At 35.1% G+C, this 26,583-nt stretch overlaps 1 protein-coding gene across 1 annotated transcript; it reads left to right on the forward strand.

The window, feature by feature from the left end:
• Positions 1–516: 516 nt before the first annotated feature.
• Positions 517–26,426, forward strand: LOC149784479 (uncharacterized). Its single transcript, XM_089932994.1, has 3 exons — positions 517–846; positions 24,831–25,031; positions 25,518–26,426. Exons 1-3 carry the CDS (start codon positions 517–519, stop codon positions 26,424–26,426), a joined length of 1,440 nt encoding a protein of 479 aa, XP_089789120.1.
• Positions 26,427–26,583: the final 157 nt, after the last annotated feature.

Here is a 26,583-nt window from a genome sequence, read left to right on the forward strand (position 1 = left end):
TATATAGGATCATTGCCTTTGTAGTGAAGGTGGAAAATCTCGACATCCCAGAATACTGTAAAATTATAATGAACGATTCACTGACTCCAGATATATCCACATTAAAACCTTAATGTATCTGCCCTTCTTCACCATTACTGCAGACTTACTAGAATTGAATTCTACTATGTTCTTAAAGGAACGCATCAAAAAATCTATTCTGGATTCCTTTTACTCATTGGAAGCGCAGTAGTTTCCGGATTATCCTGTTCCGTTTGCAAACTTGCAAGGATTTGCTGTTTCTTGACGAGGACCAAACTCCAAACATATTGATGTATCCATCGACATAAATCCAGTACTTTATACTACCTAGTGACCTTCAAAAGCCGTGCATAGCTACATCTTACTTTCGAATATTCAGGAAGAAGGAAGTTGATTCCGACGTACCGCAACAAATGTTGTTTCGCCGTTGCTGTGGAAAATGTTACCATCGACTCAGACTTGTGGATGTATTCGTCTCATCATGTCAAACCAATTATGACGCAGAGTCTTCCTCAAGAAGCAAGGAATTCCTTCTTGTTTTGCAAAGCATTCCGTAGGAACTACTCACGTGCGGTATTCCAAGTAAATAAAAATGAGAGCTGGATGTCCGAGACAGATTTTCAAAAGCTTTTTCATCTAGATGAACGAGGAAAAGTGATTTCATACAGGGATGATGGTAACTGTGATGATTATAGTGAGGATTATTATGGTGATGATTACAATGATGTGCAAGCGAAAGAAAAGAGGAATGAGGGAAAGAACTTAGGACTGAAAATGGAAATAATGATATTGTTATGGGTGAAGAAGGGCATGATCTTGATCGTGGTGAGCATGAAAGTGGTGTTCGTACCATACGTGATAGTAGTATTTCAACCCAAAAATATGGTGGCACATTTAAGGTTTTAGTCGGGTATGATCATGCTGAGGACACGTATGAAAGAACAGCTGACAAATGTATGCCTTCATACCACCTCAAGTCTCTCTTTCTTTAAGATGCATAAGCCATATTATCCACAATGAGGCACATTTATTCCGACCGTCAGTTGCAAACAATTCCGTATACAATTTACAATAGACTTAAAACTGCTGTTGAAAACATACGTTTGATAACCCTCTTCTTCCAAGGTCAGAACAATTACCGTCAGCCACAAGACTGTATCGGTTACTAATATGTATAATATTTAAATAACTTGCTGTTTTCAGATAATTTGTGTGCTGTAACAGTTTTTAAGGCAGGGTTTATTTAAAAGTGTAGTCTAGTTACTCTCTTTTCTTTTCACAGCTTAATCCTCTATGGCGTCAAAAGCCTTATATAGTTTACGCTAGCGTTCATAATATTATTTACTATATGAAAATATCTAGCTACCACTGTTGTTTGTTGGATGTATCCTAGGTCAATCCGGGGCATGCCGCAGTTTTGCGACAAAAGGCTAGGAACTAAGAAAGGATCGTAGAACGAAAAACCATTACTAATGCTGGATATGAATATGTTGGTTACCAGTGCAGGCAATTAAAACAGGCTCTGAGTATTGTGGGGTGTGTGTTGTCTATAAAAGGGGCAAAATGTAGACCACTTGAGTCAGAAACTTTGGTCACATCATTCTTACTAAAACGAGGTTTGTAACTGAAACTTATCTAATGTGTGTGTGGATTGTTTTTTTCACACTTAATCAATTCTCACTCACTTTCGCAAATCAATAACGAGATTGCTTCGCTATAGAAACGTCAGTTGTTAGGATCTTTAAGAAAAAACAGAGATGGCTCAACCAAAATACAAGGTCTATGTATAAACTATATACAGATGTAAGTAACTAACTAGACTGGTAATTAGTTGCCAAACATCAGATAAATATTTTTAGACCGTAAAAAGCCGGGTTATATATGGCTGCTAAAAACATACAATAATAACAATTTATGAGTCCACACTAGCAATCAAAATGTGTACGGGCTGTAGTTTTATTGTTGCATGTTGCAGTTTTGCACTTGACATTTACAGCATTTATTATTCTGAGATTCGGATATTTGGGAGCGACAACGAAATACGCTGTTAACACCAACATTAATTCCGCCAGGTATATGCGAATGTGTGAGAATTGGTAACATTTGCTTCCTTTAGCTTTGATGCCGTGGAGTTGTACATTTTCTGTCTAAGGTGTTTTCATTACTCTCTAGCCTGTCTTATGTCCATTTATAATTGAGTGCAGGTTATTAGGCGTGGATTTCAGTGAGTAGATGTGGTTGATGGTCGGCAACATTCTGTATTTATTAGTTGGCTTTAATGTTGATTAGCTGATGTGGGTGCTGATCAGTAGCAGTGGGCTCTGACCAGTACGTGTAAGTGTTGATCAAGAGAGGTTGGTACCTGTCAGTAAGTTGTCGTGTAGATTAGTAGGTATCGATATCGATGAGTAGATGAAGATGTTGGTCAGTAAAGGTGGGTGATGTTCAGGAAGATGGCGCTTTGGTCACTAATTATAATTGTTGCTGAGTCGGTGGGAATGATGGACAGTATGAGTAGGTGCTTGTCAATCAGGCTCCATTTTGGTCACTAGGTTTGAGATTTAGTAATAATATTTAACCTCATGTTCCATTCATCGTGACCACAGACCGACCCTCCCTGTTTAACCCATGGATATATTGAATGCTATATCTTCCCCTGTGGTCGAAGTGTCACCTAATGTTAATACTATGGACAACTGAACATTCCATTTCCACTCATGTCCATAATGATGGTTAATGTTAACACTAGGTGTATTTGAACATCATGTTTTCTATTGTGTCCGTTGGGCAATATTAACATTAATCCTATGGACTAATGTTAAGTTTTCCTTTGACAATATAGCCAGTTTTCAAGACGGCGGCGTGATGTTAATTTCCCGTGCGTTCATAGTGCCACGTTTGTGACCATATGGCCTTATTTTACTACTACTGAAGCATGAAACTTTCCAAGAAGATCATCTTGAAGAGGTCCTAGATGCTCATTAAAAACTCTGGCTTACTATTCACACGTCACTGACTTGGGTTGAACTGTGTACCCTAAGCTTATTTCTCAAGCACTGTTCATGTCGTAGTCGTGAAAGTAAACAACGGCAATCATCTCTATTACAGTAAAAGTCGTTATGTATACATCAAGTTTGATAAGTAGTCTAGAAACTTCACGAAGTGATGCATTCTTATGTGTAATATGCCTTAGTTTTGAACGTATGTCATCCTTACCCATTACGTTTCTTTAATTATGCTGAAATATACTTTTTGAACTGTTTATGCTTGAATCATTAAACTATTGCGGGTACTACATGCTGTACCACACCCGTGCATTAATAATTCATTTGACCTATGTTTCACATTATGCTGGCTTATGTAAACTGTGTTGCATTTAGCACATGGCAACACGAGGTCGCTTTGCATGTTATGTAAATAGTATCTTGACTCGAACAAAAATTTTAAGGAAGGGGTCAATGCTGATTATTACTACTCCCTCGTTGCAGATGTAATTTAGTTCATTACATATTTTGTCCCGATTTAATTTGGGTTAAATCTGTGTGTTGTATTTATTTCATATGACTGCTAGAATCGTTGCATTTATGATGATGTGTGTCTATGTTAGTATTACGCCCTACCAGCCTAGCTAACTGACCGTGACCTATATTATTTGTTTTGCATTTAGCCCATTACCACTTGAGTTTACTTTGAGTGCCGTTGTTTTCGTGTTAGAATGATGAATCTCGTTCTACTACCCCTCTGCAACCAAATTGAATTCCACTGTAACCTTTACAGTATGCTTTGTTAAGATGAGTATTTGTGTTTAGTTCTTGGCCAAACATAACTCTCTTTATTATATACGTCATAGCTTATACATTAGACCCTTTCTGACCAGATTGGATGGAAGCGTGAAGATATATGTTTCTTCAATGGTTAACATGATTAATGTCCACATATTGTATGTTGTAATAGGTTGCCATCAATAAGCTAAATTCATATTGTGATGTGTATGAGTCAAGGAATTAAATATGTGAACTACACACACATCAGGTTGCTGAATTATTTTTCTACATTACTCTCGATTCATTAAGAATTAAATAAGTACTAGCCGATTCAGTAAGGACTAAGTAACAAGCTACCAGTTATGTAATGAATAATTAGCAAATTCCAGATTCAAGACATTTAGGCATCAGTTTAATTTACGACGTACCTCTTCACTCTTCAGAAAATGCTAAATTAAATATGAACACTCTTCAGAATATTCATTGAAAAGGGTTGGGAAGAAATAATAGGTATATCCCAATCAGAGAAATGGATAAACTTTTATGCGTGCCAGCTATTTCAAACTGATTACTCAGTGCATCGATCATATTTGAATTTTAAATGAAGTGACCACTTCCTGTATTTTCGAATGTTTCTATTAAAGGATGTGCTGTGGCAGTAGAAACGGATATAGAGAAAATAAATTTGATTTAGACAAGATTCATGCGTACTTTTGTAAACTCGTCATATTCATCTGCATTGACATCACATATAAGAGTGTTCATTTTGGGGATCCTGCATCACAATGATGCAATCGAAATTCCTCACGTGTCAAATTTGACCACCACTCTTAACGACCGTTATCCAGTTGTAACAAGTATGCTAACTGAGCTAGCACTTTCAAAGTTGATCATTAAATTCAACAAAAACCGACGGTTAATAAAAGATGATAACCTAATGCTTTGAAATTAAAAAATCGGTTGAATCCTTAAAAGCAGAATGGAGAAAAGACAGACTGGTGATAAATTAGCTTCCTGAAAATGTATCCTAACTTAGTCGATATAATATGAAAGTAATTATATGTGATGAAAGTCAGTCAAACAAAGAACATATATTTCATCTTGGCTTGATACGATCAGTTCAAATCTGTCGAACTTCATAATCTTCGTTTTCCATATATACATTGTTCCTCTGTTTGTCACTTTATTTCCCCCTATAGCTTTGTATTTAACTTTCCAGTAAAACATTGATTTTCAAATGTTTCTAAGATTAATACGTCAGTTTTCCGTTCTTGCCTTGTACCAAAAAGGTACAAATCTCTATTCCTTGCATCGAGGGTTTTGAATGCCGACACAAAGGGTCAAAAGGAGTCAAATTTATATTGCAGTGACATTGTAAAATCACTTATTTAGTATTTATTTATCTTTTTATTGCCTCTCAAACTTTATGTTGCTGTATTAAACAGTCACATCTTTGGAATTATGACCACTGCGTCACCGGAGGTGGGGGTGGGTGGGCTTGGCTGTAAATATAGTATAGAATATAGTCATATGACTTTCAAATAAGGCAAAATGTAATTCTATCGCTGGGGGGTAGCAAAGTCTCTTTCTCTGCAATATGGACAGTCTGAAACTTGGAAGGTATGCAGTAGGTAACTTAGTAGGTTTCTTGTGATTGTCCATAACTACTGATATTTCGAATCTTTTAAACGTTAGTTGAACCGTGTCTCATTCAGTAGTATAATGTGGGACATGAATTAAGCATGAGAGTGACATAATGGTTTGAAGGGTCATACTATGTTGCTGTTCACAGCCCGTGAAAGACACGATCGGTGTTCTCTGTCAATAGAATTGGCAAGATTATTAATATATCCTTAGCGATTATCAGTCTACTTTTCGTTTTGCTGGTTTCACCTGAAATCGAATCAAACTCAGGACCTGTGACTGGTAGACCAGGGAGATTGCCAAGAAGCTAAGCACGTTTGAATGTTGGTTCGTATGTATCTGCCACCGATACACACAGAGACTTGTAAATACGGACTAAATGTCTCCGATATGTTCGTATGGCTCAGCTGACCTAACCGATACCGAGGCCTGCTTTTTGAGTGAGAGTAATATGCTGCCTTGTCTTCAGTCATACCATTTGCAGCAGGAGAAATCAAGATCAGCATTTCGCTTTGAAGAACAGCAAAGATTAAATAGTACCATACAGATCGTGCATTATAATTATATATATATATATATATATATATATATATATATATATATATATATATATATATATATATATATATTCTTGAGACTTGGAAAGCAGGTGTGAGTTTTTATTCTCAGAAAGGAAGGATAAGTACTTTGGTGTGTTTATAACTGGCATTAAGTCTCTCTGTTTCTCCGGTATATTTTAAAGTTTAACGTTTACGACATCTCAAGACTATACAAACTTTGTCCGATATTTTCATTCCGCCCTTTGAAAGAAATATAATGTAAAAATGTTTGTATGCACAGACATTACAGGGAACGTTGTACTAAAATACACTTTAAAATAAGTTCAAATCTATATCTTGCTCGGTTAGTGGTCCCACTTATATGAACATGGTCAAGCTGGATAGCAATAAAGATTTGTTTCATGCAGACTCATGCAGCAATAAATCTTAAAGTAAGAGCAAACTAAACATTTTAAATTTTATTTTTGTTTGCTGACAGACGTCTTTATTTCATCGACACTTTGTGATTGAAGTAAAGGCTGGTATACTTACAAAATTTTATTTAACGTACTCGTAATATTTACTCGTCCTAAAACAGTCCTGTTCTAAGTGAGTTATTACCGTGTACAAGATTAAATTGAAAATACGCAAATGTTAAGCAAAGGAAAGGTATATTCAATGTATGTAGTTGAATAACGTATCACATAGAGCAGTTACCATTGAAATAATAAAAAGATCATCGTTTGATACTAAAATGTAAATCGGATATCTACAAAAAGAAAAGTTCTTTTTCCACAATTCAACCATTTTGCCTAGATATATGTTTGCCTGTTAAATCTCTGTCGATTTGACCTATATATGTCTGTGTATGTTTTTATTTTATTTTCCACTTGACCTAAGTAATAATTACTGTAAGATTCGCAAATCCATATTGAAGTCAATGCATTATATTTACTATATATCGGGTCACGTCTATCACCAGGACCATGTGCTTGATGGCAGTTACAGGACAGTGCTAGGCAGAAGAAAAACCACACAACGATTACAATCACTCACGTCGTCAGTAAATATTTCTTGATTATGGGAGTCAGTGTTGGGCAAATATTTCTCAAACTGATTGATTAACCAATTACAAGATGCAGGAGTCATTATTACAGTATTCAGGATACTTTATTGGTTTCTTTGTTGTTGAGCGTTTAACGCCAATTTTCAGCATTCGATAGGCTGTAAATTCCGGCCAATATAACCGGCTGAGGACGGACCATGGAAAAGCCCGGTAAGAACCACCGATCCACTGAAAGCTATTTGAAAGTTTTCTGACTTATATACATTATTCGATCCAAATTCGAAGCCACTTGGACAGAGGTGATAAATCAGAACCGATACAATTATGTGCCACGAATGTGTACAACTGCGCTAAAGCTTGAAAATAGTGTCGATAAGAATGCACTATTTTCAAAAGGCTAAGACTGAAACTATACATCCGCCGTTAATGCTGTACGCGACAGCGAAACCCATTTACATTTTTATTTATATAAAACCATTTTAGTTCATACAAGTTTGTGATGATGGTGATGATGATGATGATGGGGAGAAGGATAATAATGATGATGATTTTAGAAGCCGTAATGTTTCTAACAATTGTAATAAACTTAATTGCGCCTATATTTAGACTGCATGCAAGGATATCGAATCACATTCAGTAACATTTCTAAAAGAAAATTCAAATCATAAAACACATGTTTATAATTAGACAACAACAACCTTTGATATAGCGTTTTCTACTCAAATCATAATGTAGCTACTATCCAAAGGTTCATATTTTGCGATTGTTTTATCTTCGAAGCGCAGATGGTTCACTTGTAACTAAAAGATAAAATGCACAGGCATATCTGAATGGTTATATTCTCTCGTAAGTGTGCTGAAGGAAACCTGCGTAAATCTTACAAATTTATCCGAAATATTGGTGTTCACAATATTTACAAAACCTTCTATTCGCATTATCATTTTTTCTCTATCTAAGTTACGGATTGTGTGTTATTATCTGTGGTTATGTATTAAAAGAAATATAATAGATTTTCTTATCTGTGTTAAGATGAAAATATATGGTTCGTATTTGTCGACACTTACATGCCAGATTTGAATTCTGCTAGATCTTCTTGATGCCGTCTTTAATATGTATTTCGGTAGCACCGTGCTAATTCAGCTGATATTTGATTATGTTACCGCTTAAAAGGGGCCTCAGATTTTCGACTGATACACACGACGTATTGAGTCGACTAGGACGTGTGTAATTTTTTGGATGGTATGATGTGAACGAATTCCAACCAAACTGGGACATAAAAGATTCAAGGTGTTTATTACTAAGTTAAGTCGTGGCAAAATGTAGTGCCATATGTAAATAAAACGAGACCATATTAGTTTGCAGTGAAGAATCTGTAAGTATAGTATACTCGTAAGCATCCATTATAAGCCAATGCATATACTCTGCACTTTACATGACGTCTACACGTCGAAAAGAAGTTGTAGGGATGAAAGGGTCATATAATTTAATGACAGAAACGTGTCGGATTGGTGTTTGGCAAAGAAAAGAGAAATACATCGTTAGCTTCAAAAAGGTTCTATCCCTTACCCATAGTGGTTACCCATACTAGCTTAAAATATTAAATGACATTAAAATGAATGATAACGATACTTGAATGCCCATTGTTATCAGACTGCCATGACGTGACACATATGGAACCCCATTTCTTTTCAAAACCCACCATGCCACCACTGACGTCTGCTTTCCTCTTGTCCTCGTGTTCTAAACTTGTATCTGGAAGGTATATGTAGTAATCACACAGTGAACATTTGAAATTTATTATAGGAAAATAATGGTATCGCCACATTTGCAATTCGACGTTTATTGCCACAGTAAGAACATCACTTTTGGAACTGCATTGTGTTTCCACTTATTGTATCTGCCCTTATGCATGTTTCAAGACCTGCATTTCCATATTTAGATCTATTTGTTTCTTTTTCTTTCCCTTCCCCCTCGATTGTGGTCAAAATATCTTAAAATGTGTCAAGACTGCTCACCCCCTAGTATAAAAATGTAAAATGTTACGAATCTATGGTCATAAACAAAGTAACTAAAAGAAATAAGCAAAACCAAAAAGTTTGGAAAACTGAACAAATAATTTAATTATCAAAGTCACAAAATAAAAATGTTAAGAGGAGCTTACAATACTATGAACTGAATCCAAAATAATCCCAAAAAGTTTTATTCAAGGCCAAGAGAACCGAATGTTCCGAAGGATTTTAGGTCCTCGAATGTATGTATCACAAGGTCATTGTCCATAACTCCTTTGAATAGGTCACAATAGTCCAAGAATAATAATCAATGAGTCGGCGCCATAAATAGTACGTAAAGCTCAACATCAGACAACAAAAGTAGGTTTAAAGTGTTAACTTTTTTGTAATTAGTTTTCCACACGAATCATGCAAATTGTCAGCGAATGAACTTTCATGACCTTTTGCAATTCGATAATCTAACACCCACTGAGTATCGCATACCTACTTCAAAACTATATATATTTTTCAAAAACACTCTTGATTACATTTTGTAGTCAACATTGTTTAACAATAATCACAATCATATTCATGTCTAAAAATGATGGAGAAATCAGGCATTAATTAATGTCGATTGCATACCAAAGTAAAGTGACAATCAAAATTTCGGAGTTGCGTCTATAGCCAACACACAACAATTCACGTGTGAATGCAGAAATAAAGAAAAGAAGAAGAAAAAACCAACAAATCCTTACAAATAAATTTAAATCTGTTGTCTAATGACGATGTGTTCAAAAATATGTTGTGTCATGTTTATTGCAGTGAACACACACTACCACCCCCGTATTGGTCACTATCAATCCGCGCAATAAATATGTTAACGAATATAAAAATCTCTTTACTTTCGTTTGGAAATAGTCAAAATTGGAAATTGACAAAATACACAATTTAGAGCATTATATGCACAATCTAAATTTATAAACGGTTCCAATTTCGGAAATTCTTTATGTCGATGTAGTAATGCAGCCGTTAGTCACATTTGCACAGGGTGGATAGACAAATCCGTCCAAATCGACGGCTTTTGTCTTATAAATTTATAACGAAAAGAAAATTTCCGTTTTTTGATTAAATAAAAGGAAATATCTGACATTTTGTATTGTCGCATGACGTAATTGCTATGTCTACTAAAGAATGAAGCTATCTTCGACTTTTTGTATTCCCCCAAAGTAAATATATGCAAAATGTAATTAATGGAAGCAAATGTTAATCATTATCATATACTATTTTTTCTTCGTTAACGTTACGTTGTCAAAATTGTGCAGTATTTTTCATACTGCACTGATTCATGCTGCACGACCCGAATGTCTAGTATCGTATTATATAAACTATTTTTGATTGTAAACAAAGAAGTACCCTCATGTAGCAGATCATATAGCCTTTGATTTATCAGATTTTGTCAGAGGATTAACTAAACAAACTGATTGGTCCATTTGAAAGTAGAAATGATAAGTTGATTATGTGGATGAGTTCACAAAAATCTTTCAACGAAACAGCGAATGAACCTGATATCCGTTATGTCTACAACAAACGTGATACACACAGTATTGTTTTATCCAATCAACGAATGAACGTGATATTAACCAAGCAGGGAATGAACGTGATATCCGCTATGAGACACGCAGTATTCAAATTACCATTCTCATCATCTAAACGGTTATTTTGGATATGTGTTCATAACTATTTGCCAATGTTCATACTATGACCCGTGCAATCAAAGGTCTCTTAAAAGAATAGGAAGGCATATTAAAGCCAAATCAGTCCAAACACTAAATTCGAGCAAAAATGCAACTGAAGTAGGGTGTTTCGATAGGAAACCAAGAGACTCAGAGCCAATATGCCATGACAAAATGGTCTTATTTCAGCTGGGAAAATGGGCCATCACAACGCAATTGCTTTGCAATTTTTCCGGTTTTACTTTTTGAAAAAAATGCTTTGATTTATAGTAGCGATAAAAGTCATACAGGTCGTGTACATACATGAGGCTCTCCAACATGCAAGTGACGGTATAAACATGTGTCGTCTTTAGGTGGTAATAACAATAACAATACATATATTTACCTTTCTGCATTTTGAATTTATTCAATGCCCTGTACTAACTAACTTCTGCCAATCAGAATTACTTGAGTTCCAAATACTGATCATTGCCACGAAACCGTACTACAAATTATTGTTACTGCACTGAAAGCTAGATGAATTCCCTAGCAAACAATATTTTTGAGAGTCAATTTAAAAAATTCTTATTTTACCCCACATTTTGATTCCAAACAATTATTGACATAACAAAAGCATAAGTGCAACTGCAGCAAGGCGAGGTCCTTCAGTGATATTTATATCTTAAGGAATTGATCAATCTAACAAATCCTGTCAGTCAAAACTAGAGATCAATATATATTGTCACAATGTAGACATCATAGCGATATGAGTAAACAAAATGTTAAAGATACGTTAAAAGTCTGACAACACAAACAGAAAACACATAAATGTAAAATAGTTTCAGTATTATAATACATTCAACATGGGAAATGTAAGCCCAACAAACCGCTAGGAGTTCATCAATAAGCATCCATATTTAGAACCATTGTCAACGTTTGTCCGTCCATAAATGATGCTCAGGTGAAAGTAAGTGCATTTTAACCTAAGGTATAGCATCAAGGAATATATTCAAAATTTCATCATAGGAAAAGTAATAAAAAGCACCGAACGAATATATGTTCAAGAAAACAAACAACATTAAACTTTCAGACAGTACGGTTATTGAATTATTGAATCTCTACTGGAGACTGCGCTTTTCTGAAAATGAAGACGAAACCGCATAATGTTGTGTCTGCATGAATAAATGCACTAAAACCACAAATAAATGTCTAAAGAAAACGTTCAAAATTATCATAGAAGTATTCAAATATTTAACATCTCGCATAGAAAAGACGTTAATGCCCTTGTCCCGTCTACATTCAGATGCATATGACGATATCTAGCGACATACATCTGCCTATGATTTGCCCCCATCTCCATTTTAACATAAAAATGCTCAAAAATTATTTGCCAATTCTGTATTTCAGATTTTGTAAAGATTCCTTGAGGAACTGCAGATTGGTCTGATTTATTATCGGTGACTTCAAAACAATTGACAAAGGAATGATAGCGCAAAAGTATATTAATATACTTGTCATATAATCAATACCCGAGAATATGCCACTGACTAAAGGACTGAAGTCCTGAACATGTAGAAGGTGGCCTCAGCTGTATTTAATAACTTTAGCCATTTACAAAGTATTTCTCCACGTCCAGTATTAACTTCTGTCAGGTCATTCCAGGTAATACATTTGGCTATTTCTTCAGACAGCAAAGTAATTAATTTTGAAGAACCTGAAATATACTGAAAGAATTTGTATGCTTCATCCTCCGAAGAAAAACAACCCAGAAATTTACTTTCCATGGAATCTTTCTTGTATCTGTCGCTCTCATTGTCACAATGAAGATAAATATACTCTGACGATGCACAAGAATGAAATGTTAAGCAACATTTTCCCTTTTAAAGATTACAAATTATGGGCACCTAAGTCATTTACAGCTCTTGGCAAGGCTCGATATGTCCGAATAAGTAGTCTGTTCAACTAGGAAAACTGGAGAATCCGGAGATGCAGGCCTTAATTTCTAAGCAGTGGTATATGTTTACTCTGGACTAAGGGCGGTCAATCGATTTTCGGAAGTGGAATAAGTAATACTCTTTTATCGGACTGAATGGATTCGACCAGGTCATTGAAATTTCAAAGGTAATTGGATTAAGCATGCTATTGTGTATCTAGTCTGATGTCTATTACAATCAAGAATCATTAGAAATAAAAACAGTTCTCTAAATATTAACAAAAAGATTATAAGAAACAAAAGCTAATAGGTTGCATATATAGGGACTGATAACTAAAAAGCTAATGAAATTCCTGTAACATCTGAGAAGTTACAGACAGATTTGGCTGAGGTTAATGTGAACAATCTGGTAATCCCAGACAGCTGAAAACATGCTGTGCACAAATTATGACATTCAGTTGCTATTGGAGGGAAAAAAGGTGCCAATCTGACCTTAAATTGGCTTTCAGATATTTAAAATGTTGTCTCTAATTCTCCTGGATAAAGGGTCATGTTAACATGGAGTTTGCACCAAAATTCTTCCAAAGGTGCATTCTTTGTCCTCACTGAAAATGATGTCGATCTTACATCTAATAACTTCTAAAGTGGCTAATTTGAAAGTCTTCTCGCTGAGAAGTCTGAGATGGTTTTAACACTTAGCAGTCAAAATGAATCAATGGTCTTTTCTTTAATTCTTGGTTATTCTTTGCAGCCATTTGTATGTGCAATTTTTCATTTTAATATTTTCAGAACTTTATTTGGCTCCATAGTGTCAAGACTGTACTGGGTTGCCGTGAAACACTACGACATTCACATTTGTAACAACCTATTTTGGTGTGGAAGAATTATACTCAGTTGATGGGACATTCGCACAAGCAGGTACGAAATAGGTTCCAGGCAGCAAGCTATTAATTCAAGATCATAACGGATCTTGTGACACTTGGGACCAGACTGAGTTCAGGATTTCTATTGAGCATATCACTGTATGATCAATATGTTTACTCCGGACATGTGTTTTAATTTCCTATTGTACATGATGAAGGAATAGATACAGAAGCACTGACAAACAGAGTGCTCTAGCCACTTGTTGCAAATGGTGAGATGGATCGGCAATAAAGACAAGGGTTGAACTGCTGCTGAAAATAAAGCTAATACGATCCTGTCAAGTTTACATTTACACTCTTTGGTTGTATTATTACATTCTCCTGGAAAATAAGGTAACAAGTGATTTTGGAAGACGAATGACATTGGTCAATTGAGTGTGATGGGGCTAAAGTTTATGGACCAATGGGTCTGCAGGGTCGCGGGATTTTGAAGCATCCTTCAAGGTCAAGAGGGAGAAAATATACATGGACTAATTCCAAAGATATTCATATTGAGTACTGAATTGGAATTATTAACGTTCGGCTTGGGATATCATTTGATTACCGTACCATTTTCGACGATAGCCATTATATTTATGGACGGAGAGGGGTGATCATTTTCTGTTGTTTTATTTGTGTTATATGAAATTCAGTATTGTTAGATCTTTAGATCTATGAAACGCTAATGCAACACCATATCTGTTGATGAACTACACACTTTATCATACTTGTTAATGAACTATATGTGCATTTGTTATATCTGTTTATGAACTAATAATACATTATCCCATACCTAATAACTTACACTGACATTCGTTCTAGTAACTTCGTATATTTCTAAATAATACTATTTCGTTGCAACTGCATCTGGTGTTTACATGACGCCAATAGATTCACGTTTCCATCTTTTGAATGACGCCATCGGTGCTGTATCAGCATGGTAATTCCTAATCAGCAACGAGTTACAACAGTAACTGCAGTTCAGTCAAAAGCGAGTAGAAAGGATTTTCAATACTACTTCTTAGGAACCAGTCAGTCAAAAACGAATAGAAAAAGTCTTTAATAATACTGCAGGGGATTCAGTCTGTCAAAAGCGAATAGACACGGTCTTTAATAATACTTCATGAAGATTCAAGACTCATTAGAATCACACGATTTGTATGCAGTTGTAATCTAAGTCCTTCACTTTTTTAGTTTATTTAGCCCGATTCAAATAAGGATATGCGCGATGGTGTTAGATTTGTATATTCATCAAGTTACATATCATAAATAAATATTTACCAGTAATATGGACTTTTGCGTCTTCACAAGATGTAGCCCCACGCACTTTCGTCTTTTACACTACCCTCACTTCACGATTCAAGTCCAGAATATTTCATGAATATTAATTCCGTATTCTCAGTGGATACGCAAAAATAATACAAACTTGAAGACTAAAATATAATACATATTTATAGGTGTATGTGTGTTCTCCTACTACTATTAATAATTACTGTACACTTATCTTCAGAGCTGCTGTGGAACTAGTATAGCTCACATGTTAATATGACCATCGATTCAAGAGAATTAGCGACAATATTTTCTGTATAGCCGAAACCACATTTCAGGTCAGATCGGCTCTATTTTCAGCCACGACCAACTAGGTATCATAATTAGTCTTCTGGTAAACACCTCAGGGCAATATGACGTTCATAATGACTCTGGTCCGAGGTTTTAGCTTTAGCGAGCTTAAGGTTCTACATTTTATTACAAGTTCATCGCATATTGGACCCTTAGAATACCATCGTTGATACTTTTTCTCTATCTCAAATCGATAAATTCAAGCTGTTTGCACCTGTTGCTGAACGAAATCCAGTACAGATTGCATTCCTCCCCATATTACCTTCAAAAAAGTTCTGGAGTCTGTGCTTCATGCTTCCTTAACACCTGCATCACTGAACGCCTAAGAACTTAGTTCGATCAGAATAATATATTTGTACTAACATATCACCTGTATTTGTTACGGATCTTACTATTTTTATTTCTCATTTAGAAAACAATATGTCCCTACAATCCAGGCTCCATTCTATAACTTCAGCGATTGTTTGCGGTCAACCATTTCATCTTCTTTGGGAAAGGCAGGGGCTGATATTTTCTTTCCAACCAGGATATCTGTTCCTTTCAGCAGAAGATTATTTTTTCTCTCAAATAATTGGAACAAAATGAATTAATTTTTCTAGAATTCAGTACAAGAGATTTTGTAAGCAATATCAATTTGGGAATTCTAATTTTATTCATAACAAATCCTAGTGGCATATTTAGCCCCACCCCCTCTACCCAGAAAATCAAATGGCCGGTATCTGATGATACACATTCCACATGAAATAACTAATAAGAAAGGACCTATTACAAGCTTGTTGCAAACAGCAAGAAATGTCGACATGATGTTGCTTATTTATAAATGCTTGCTTTCTGAACTGGCACATGTGTTGCCACACAGTTAGCAATGTGTGCCTTCTATGTAGCACAAGCACATCATTTGCTCTTTCTTTTCATGCATTTTTTCTTGTGAGCGAAATCACCAGAGTTGGTGCCAGAATTTTATCTAAAGGGGGCAGCTCCTCTCCTGTCGTTAAATTAACGGATGAATATAAGAACAAAGAGGGAGAGGAGGAAATGGTTATAGTGACTTTTGATTGCCTATTGATATAACCTTGGCATGTGAGATAACAAAAGTAATTAAAGCTCATTCTCAATGCACTAACCATTCTAAAAAATTAATTTGCCATCTTTAGAATGGTCTTGTAGAAGAGCATTTCCTTTCTCAAATCAGTCTACTGCTGCAGTGGAAGGGTTGTTCTCTAGCTGAAAGACACTGCTAAAGTTGAATGAACCATCTTCTTCCTTGTACAGGCCAGAGGACTTAGCTTCCTTCGTCAGGTCGGGCGACATCAGGTCTATATTCCCCTTAATTGATAACTAGTTGGAGATGTTCCTCACCCCTTCTGCAAAAACGAAAATCAATAAATACAATGTAAAGCTATTATAAGCAGAACTACTTGAATTATCTTTTATAAATTCACGTGTATGTATGAGAAAGTGTGCTTATGTGAAAAAGGCCAATTGGGATATAAACAAACATCACTAGACTTGATATAAAACTGACATTATCTTGTCACTAAGTATGTATGATAACAGTGTATCACATTCATGTTAACCCTCATTTTGATATCACATCTTTCTGTTGTATCACATTAATGTCAATCTTCATTTTGATATCACAACTTTCTATTGTATCACATTCATGTTAATCCTCATTTTGATATTACATATTTCTGGTGTATCACATTAATGTTAATCTTCATTTTGATATCACAACTTTATATTGTATCACATTCATGTTAATTCTCATTCTGATACACCTCTTTTTATTGTATCACATTAATGCTAATCCTCCTTTTGATATCACAACTTTCTATTGTATCACATTCATGTTAATCCTCATTTTGATATTACATATTTCTGGTGTATCACATTAATGTTAATCTTCATTTTGATATCACAACTTTATATTGTATCACATTCATGTTAATCCTCATTCTGATACACCTCTTTATATTGTATCATATGAATGCTAATCCTTATTTTGATATCACATCTTTCTGTTGTATCACATTCATGTTAATTTTCATTTTGATATCCCATCTTTCTGTTGTATCACATTCATGTTAATCTTCATTTTGATATCACAACTTTATATTGTATCACATTCATGTTAATCCTCATTCTGATACACCTCTTTTTATTGTATCACATTAATGCTAATCCTCGTTTTGATATCACAACTTTATATTGTATCACATTAATGTTAATTCTCAATTTGATATCACATCTTTATGTTTTCCCGCAAAAAAGTGATTACTAAAAGAGATGATCCTAATTCCATCCTATATATTATGACATCTTAAGTACAGCATGCAAACTTGCCTCACGCAAACCGACTAAAAAATGGCATTTTCAGGGTAGAACAGTAACTCGTTCATAACTTGTGGTATTTATTTCAACAGTTGATGTCATTACTATAATAATTTTGAAAGTAGATTTTACAACATCGTTTGACTGACTAAAACTTCACTCTCTTCCAGTCATGCAACTCAAAAATATTCATTCCCCCGGAATTAATTCTTACTCAAATAGTTGTTGGAGAAATATAATAGTTAACAATGTTAATAACCTCAATTCAATGATGCAAAATGTTGTTTTCTAAAATTCATTATATGGCCGTTCAAACATAGCTCTTAGTAATTATAAAATCAGACCAATTTATTTCCTCTCAGTCGAGTAAAGATTTGTAACAATGAACAAAGCACTTCTGTGAGCTTGATCAAACATAGAAAACAATCCTCCTGTACAAATAAATTACTTTCAACTAAAAAAGTCACAAATATTCTTGGTTTAGTTTCACATCACATGTTTAAAACAATGGTGAAATACTACTAAAACTATTATATCATCAAAACTTTTTTTACTTTTTATCACCACAGTTCTTGTGTAACATGAAACAGTAACCTCGAAAAAAAGATTACACAAATTGGTTACATTTACTAAATAAGTCCCTTTCTGGTATATTTATTTGATAAATTTCTCATCCACTAAGTTATAATTTGTGCACGATTCAGCTACAAATATTTAATTTATTTTTTATTAATGTTTTCAAAGTTATTTGTGTGAATTTTCTACAGGATTTTCATAGATAACACTGACAGTCAGGTCAGACAATGCAAAAATGGTGACAGTCAATCACGTGTGTAATTATCAATGAGTACCTTAATTACATATCCAAAAAGAAGTAGAGGAAAGGTGTCATTCAAGTTATAGTGGTTGGAATTAGGTGACAAAATACTGAAGTAACAGCTTAATATTTAATGGATAGCAGGGACCATAGCTGCAAAACGGCACGTGCTTTACATACCAGCAGGCTGAAATTATGGCATATTGGGACCATAATTCTAAATGACTATGGTAAGAATACTGGTATTTGATGTTAAAGTAATCTCACAATTCGCACAATTTTCAATCACTTTATAAACAAATCAGTAGACATTCATAAACTTGGCAACACTTTTTTAATGTTGGTTAATCATAAAATGTTCTGTATCTCATGGTGTGTGTTTGTCAAACAATTATTTAATGTTATGCTTTGTGTTGTGCACCAGAAAAAATAGCAATACTATTTTTATGGTTTAAAAGAAGAATTCATTCTTTATATTCCCTCTCTTAATTGACTATATATTAACCATGAATGTATTTACCACATCTAATAACTTGTGAACTTGTCCCGTTAGGTCAGAGGCTGAAATGGCACTCACCCAGCTTGAAGTGGGTAGTGAAAATCTCAACCTAAGTCAATTTTTCATACCCTCACATGGCTTGGAAAATGCTGATTTTGAGATGACCAGTGCTTCTTAAAATTAAATGGATGTTCTGTTGAGATGTTTGTCAACTTTGCTAGCTATGACATGTCCTCATTGGAATATAGCTGAATATAAGACACCATCACTTATAATGCTAGTCACTTTTATAGATACCATCAACAGTGTAACAATTAGGGACCTATATATCTGATGGATGCCATAAACAACGTTACAATTAGGGAACTCTATATCTGGTTGATGAAATCATTAACATTATAATTAGAGACCTCTCTATCTGATAGAAGATATAAACAGCGTTCTGACACCGTGTACCAATGGTTTTTTTCTTTGGTAGTAAATGTTATTTCTAAATGAACCTACGTTCCAGAACAATCCAGATAGATAAAGTGCTGAATAATCTTGGAGCAACTTCTAGAACGTTCTAGAATTTTCCAGTAATATAAATAGTAGAATAAATACAGGGCCCGTAAACCCAACAGGTCAGTTAGTTCAAGCTGCCTAAGTGGATAGATACCTACATTTTTCTCAGATGGCATCAAGAGACTGCAATTATCTGGCAGACGTATTGTGCTATGTTTGCGGCCATTTTATCAAGACAAAAGTGAAAAATACTCCTTGGGAGCATCTACTAAGATGTGTGAGGCCAACAAGGCATATTTTGGCATGCCTGTTCGCGATCAAGACAAACCCTGAGCATCAAATTTCACCTGCGCGCACTACAGAAAAACCCTTGAAGGTAAGATGGATATTTGTTGCTCAGAATTTTATGTTATAAAATTTGTTAAAATTGTAAAAATTGTAAAAGTGTTTAATTTTAAAATCTTTTACAATTTTCAATGTTATTTTAAAATATATCATATATGAAAAATGTTGCGAGTGTTTTGTACACATTAGCTTTGGGTAAAATAAATGTATTTTTGTAGGATGGTACAGAGGGGAAAAGAGAGCCATGAAGTTCGATATCCCAAACATTGGGCGGGAACCCACTGACCCCTCAAGCAACTGCTACTTCTGCATGGTGGACCCTTCCAAATACCGGACTGGTTGGAATGCGCCTGCTATCACGTATCCGGACTTTCCTTCATCCATCGTCCCAGTGCCACAATGCCACGGTGCTCAACGTACCCACTCCTCCGGAGAGAGCGCAGCCGTGTTTAGAAGATAACAGCAAGTCAGAGAGCAAGGAAGACGTTGTAGATCCAGAGGACAGCTTTCAGAGGTGGAGCTGAGCAGAGAATCCCATGCTACCCCCAAAAAACACCTCAAAGACTTGATCAGAGATCTTTGTATAACCAAATCCAATGTCGAAGTTTTGACGTCTAGGATCAAGCAGTGGAACTTGCTTGATGAAAGTGTGCAAGTCGCAATCAGAAGAAGCGTCACCAAGATTTTTCCAGCTTCTTCACCCGTCAAGATGGACTCTGCTTCTGCCTCAATGTGACCAGTCTGTTCAAGGCAATCGGAATCGCCTGTAGCCAGAATGAGTGGCGCCTCTTCATTGATAGCTCATCCAGGAACCTCAAAGCCGTCCTGATCCATAATGAGAACAAGTACTCATCTCTTCCCATGGCTCACTCGGTGCACCTCAAGGAGGATTACAACAGCAAACAAAAGACCTTGCTGGACACCTTGAAGTATGATGAGTACGGCTGGTAGGTCATCAGAGACTTTAAAATGGTGGCAGGATTTTACTCAAAGTCCATATCCTTGATACTCATCTTGATAAATGCAAGAAGAGCATGAGAGCGTACTCAGAGGAGCAAGGGGAGAGCTTCTACCTGGATATATTGGATTTAAAACGCCGCTACCAAGGACAGTATAACGAAAACATGATAGGTGACTACATTTGGGAGCTGCTTAGTGAAAGTGATTTACAGTATAATCATAAATCTCGACAAACTGCTCACTTCACAATCTTTTGTTGTCATTTTTGTAATATTTTTGTATAAATATATATTAATTTTGATGCTTATATTGTTTTTTATCTGAATTTATGTGAACGAAAAGACAAATTTGCCCGTTTTCTCACTGGAATAGGTAAATTTCAAAATATCACTCGTCTGATCATAAAATCAAAGTTTGTGGAGAATAATAGCCATTTTCTATACTTTTTAGGAATAAGCTATTACGAAAAAACACTTACTACCCAGGAACAAAAAATGTGTTACATAGTGTAATTAAGAACCTCTCTATCTTGTGGATGCCGTAAACAAAGTTATAATTAGGGACCTCAGTGTCTGGTGGATGAGATAAACATCATTATGATTAGGGACCTCTCTATCGGGTGGATACCATAAATAGCATTATAATAAGGTTTATTTGTATATGGTGTGTACATTGGTGAGCAATAAGACTTAAATCATGTGACGCCTTTTATAAAATTCCTTTACAATGAGCATAAATATATGATTTTTATTTATCATATAAAAAGAAAAATGATTTATACTTCGAAGTATATTATTATGTATTCCATTTCCTTTGCATGATGTTCAATCATGTCTGACACTGTGAAGAGTTACTGCGCATTACTTTAAAAAAATGATAACAAGAGTATACTGACATAACTAACACAGTAGTCATGTAATTGTTACTTTTCTAGATTTATGATAACATTAGACCCATGGGCTGTACAATGTTATGGCCTTACCAGTAATAATCGCAGCAGCCCACAGTTTGCCCACAGTCTCCTGGACCCAAGCGTCTGAACTGTCAGTAATCAGGAAGCTGTTGTAGTATGTCCATTTACCACTATCTAAACATGGCAGATCTGGATCTGTGCAGTTTTCAGTTGGACCAGACTTCTAGGCAAGTATATACGGTATATGGAATCAAACATTCGAAAATGGATGACTGCAGCGCAGTATTATTTGCTTTATCTGCTGCTTCACGAATCTTCATTCCAATTTGACAAGGCAGCCAACAGTAAAGAGTACTTTTTCCAGATTGCATGAGGAAATCATTTCTCTTTGATTTTGGGATATTAATGAGTCTTCAGATTGCAAATTGTTATGGATGATACATAACAGAAGAAAGACCATACAAATAGGTCACTTTGGGAAAGAAAAGCTTGGAGCAGAAATATTTGCTATATCGTCTATTAATGCTGGTGTGATTTATCTTCTTTCCAAGACCAGGTATTTATACATGGGTTTCTCCCATCACTTGAGTACGTGGCACTAGTTCATAACTTGGAAACTGTTCATAGACCCACCCTTAAATTATGTACACTTACAAGACATTGCAAGGGGAGATTAACTATTTAGTCAACATAGAGTCCTGATTCTCTCATTACCTCCTCGGGTACTTCCCCTTGAATCATAGCTTGGAAACCATTGTGATCTTTACCCAAGGGAGCTGTTAGTAACTAAATCTGGAAGTTATGCAGGTGAAAAACATACTGGGTTATTTCTAGTATATATTTATTTCTATTAAAAGCTATAAAATAAAAAGTACACATTAAAAATAATCTATAAGTAATGACAATGAATATATCCGATACCTTACCATAATGCACGTTACAAGTGATAGATATAACATAGATATATTTCAGGCACGTTTTATGGAAATAATATCAACTGTTCAAATCTGTTTAGACAAATTAAACCTGCTTCCAAATATTTAAGAATTACAAAAGTAGTAACGACTTTAGCAACAATTCTCTTCAAATAAATGTATAAATGTGGACATGGATTGTATGAGAAATACATTATAAAGCCAAGATTTCTTCTTCTACAAAATATATAAAGAAATTAGGATAGTTGTATATATATATATATATATATATATATATATATATATATATATATATATATATATTTATTTATTTATTTATTGGCGTTTATCAGAGAGGTTTTTAGAACTTCAACCTAGAATCCACAATGCATTATTAATACAATTCCCACACACGTTATTCCAGTTGTAAAACAAGATTCTTAGTGGGCAGCAGAGGCGCACAACATTGCTGACTTGGTTGGGTAAGCCTTTAAAGGTTACTTTAGCCAGTGTTTATTTGGCAATGAAAGTAGTTGTCTAAGGACAAAACATGGCAGCAAACATAACTTGGTGAGATAATCAATCAGCCATCGGTGTCCAGCATGCTAACCACTGGTACTTTATAAACTTGTCTTATATAATTATATTATCACATTATTATCAACATAGAATGATACTTGTTGTATTGCTGTTTTATATTTTTCTCCAGATTAATTTAAAAACCAATCTTAATATGTACTATTTTATTTGTATTATAGCATACTCTGTGAAATTTATGCATCATGAATTGTGATTCTTTGTAATGCTTTAAACTCTCTTTCTGCATAGCGAAGCCTTTGCCTAACCCAAGCCTGTAATTCTATCAAATCCTTTATCAATGGTTACTGCTCTGGCTTTATGATAACAAGAAATCTGGATCAAAGGAAAGCATGCGGAGTAGAGAATTTCTCTTCATTTTCGTGTTTAGTCTTTGTTTGATGAATCTAAGCGGTTTTTCCTCTGATGAATAGCGTGAATGTTTAGGTCTAAAATTCGGGAAACTGTTTTGTATTTGAGTCATCAATTTGTGTGCCAAAATATCCAACCCAACCTTGCTTACGTGGGCAATGTCTAATAATAATCAACTGATAAAAACAGAAGATTTCTCAGTTTAAAACAAACTTTAACCAAATGTTGCTGAGGGATAGGTAGACAGATGGAATCCGTAACTGTAGTATATTGCTTTTTATGATATTTGTTCAAGGTGAGGCAAATAAGATCCCTTCCTGTACATTGAAAAACTCTACGTGTATGACCAATATTACTTAACTTAAAGATCCCTTCCCATATATATATATATATATATATATATATATATATATATATATATATATATATATATATATATATATACATATATATATATATATATATATATATATATATATATATATATATATATATATATATATATATATATATATATATATATATATATATATTCCATTAGTATAAGAAATATAAATTATATTTTCCCTCTTAAAAAGATCTTAAAAATCAATACTTATAAAATGTTTAATTTGCACATTTCATACCAGATAAACAAAAACTGAACTAAAATCTTTAACAAGGCAATTGTGTACAAGGTAAAGTTTAATTGCATATGTCAAATTATATATATATATATATATATATATATATATATATATATATATATATATATATATATATATATATATATATATATATATATATATATATAAAGTATATACTTTCAATCCGTTATGTTTAAAAAAATATTGGTGAATATTATGTGCAAAGAACATATATAGAATATAAGAATATTATCAATATGGTTCGGTTCATTGTTAGACAAATTTGATGAATGCCTAGACGCCTCAAGGGGATCAAAATGGTTTCATTGTATGGATCTCAACTCAAGATTCTGGCAGATTGGCTTAGACCCAAACGATGAAAAGCGTTTGCAACAGGCCTTGGCCTATGCCAATTTACTGCAATGCCATTTGGATCTGCTGGAAGTCCTTCAACATTTGAAAGATTAATGGAAGATATATTACGGGGATTGCAGTGGAAGAAATGCTTGATATACATTGAAGACATTCTCGCACCAGCGATTTTGTTTGCTCAGAGTCTTGAACGCTTGAAACACATTTTCAGGAGACTGTTGGAGTCATATCTGAAGCTGAAACTATCGAAAAGTATCTTCATCCAGCGCAGTGCTAAATGTTTAGGCCATATCGTTTCGGAAGATGGCGTGCATACTGACCCAGATAAATTGTCAGCTGTTCAGGAGTGGCGGCAACCAAAGAATCCTAAACAAGTTCGCAGCTTCTTAGGCATATGTTCTTATTACAGGCGGTTTTGAAGAACTTTGCTGATTCTGCTAGACCTTATAAATTGTCTGAAGAAAGTATGAAGTTTGCTTGGACGGAGGAGTGCCAGGCATCCTTTGATGCTTTGAAATTAGCCCTAACCAGTACTCAAATCCTTGCTTATCCACAACCTTGGCTTTGTTTTATTGTAGACATTGATGCTAGTAAATATGCAGTTGGAGCTGTACATTCCCAAGAGCAAGATCGACATGAAGGGTGATTGCTTACATGAGCAAAGCCTTGAATAATCATGAAGTTTCATACTGTGTGACAAGAAAGGAATTGCTTGCTGTAGCCTAAGCACTTTGGGAAATAGGTCCTCATACGCACGGATAACTGTGTAGTTAGTTGGATACAACATCTAAAATGTCCGACAAGGCAAGTTGCAAGATGGCTGCAAGAACTGTGCACTTACAATCGTCATGTCTCTCACAGAGCTTGCAAGAAGCACTCTAACGCTGATGCATTATCCCGAAATCTCTGCGTTGTTTGCCGGCGGCAACAAGAATCTGAAGAAATCTCAGGTGATGAATTTGAACTCTCAAATTACAAAAATGAGTCACCACCACTGTCTCATATATCCGGTACTCCCTCCGACGTTGCTCAGGCCTCTCCGAACGAAAACAATCAGAAGAAAAGTTTACATGTGAATTCTTTCCCTATACAATAGAACGCTTTAGACTTCGTGAGGGTCATAATTGGAGCTCAGAAGGCACATAAACAGGCTGGTCCTAAACATACTCAATATGTTATGGTGGGATGGTCTAGCGATGAAATACGTCAAGATCAGCTGCAGGATCCCAATATTGCCCCAATCATGGTTTCAGCTGAAGAAGGTTCTGGCAGACCTGAGTGGTCAAATAGCTCAAGCAGTTCATCAGAGGCGAAGACGTTATGGCGCAGTTGGGATAGGCTACACCTGAAGGATGGCATGCTGTACCGAAAATGGATAAGTGAAGATGGCAAGACCACTCATTACCAGCTTGTTGTCCCGACAAAAATGAGGGTTCATGTACTCAAGTACTTTCACGACGTTCCATCGGCTGGCGATCTGGTTGGAGATAAGACACTTGAGAAAATCAAACATAGCTTTTACTGGCCAAATATGAGAAGGGAGATAGAAAGCTACTGCACAACCTGCGATAGCTGCGTGGCAAGGAAAACCCCGAAGATATCACGCAGGGCCCCAATATGTCAATGGAGAGCCAGTGGAGCAGCAGCAATATATATTTTGGGTCAATTTCCTAAGAGTAAAAATGGATACCGATATATCCATGTCATGTGTGGCCTGTTTACAAAATGGACAGAATCTTATCCATTGTCAGATCAGGATGCTCAAACTATTTCAAAGGCCTTTGTTGACTGCTTTGTTAGTAGATTTGTTACACCACTTCAAGTACACTCTGTTCAGGATACTAACTTCCATTCAAAGATATTTCAAAAAATGTGTAATCTTCTTCACATCAAGAAGACAAGGATCAGCAACATGCATCATCAAGCGAATGGAACTGTTGACAGATTCAATCAGACTCTCACAGATATGCTCTCAATGTATTGCGAAAGGAATCAAAATAGTTAGGATGAGTATCTCCAACAAGTAATGATGGCCTATAGGTCATCAGTTAATGCCAGTACTGGATTTACACCAAACATGATGACTTTGGGAAGAGAAATTACATTACCAATGAAGGCAGTAATAGGTACTCTACCGGGGTTGAACAACGTGGACACAACTT

Source organism: Sinohyriopsis cumingii, chromosome 14 (genome assembly GCF_028554795.1).
Source record: "Sinohyriopsis cumingii isolate HCF-2022 chromosome 14, ASM2855479v2, whole genome shotgun sequence".
In the NCBI taxonomy this organism is placed as follows: domain Eukaryota; kingdom Metazoa; phylum Mollusca; class Bivalvia; order Unionida; family Unionidae; genus Sinohyriopsis; species Sinohyriopsis cumingii.

Bases quoted from the DNA above. Each gene is read 5' to 3' on its own strand.
- LOC149784479 (XM_089932994.1), top strand. From the start codon at position 517: ATGACGCAGAGTCTTCCTCAAGAAGCAAGGAATTCCTTCTTGTTTTGC. The intron at 847-24,830 runs GTGAGCATGAAA...TTCTTATTACAG, and splicing joins AGGGCATGATCTTGATCGTG to GCGGTTTTGAAGAACTTTGC. The intron at 25,032-25,517 runs GTACATTCCCAA...CCTATACAATAG, and splicing joins GTAAATATGCAGTTGGAGCT to AACGCTTTAGACTTCGTGAG.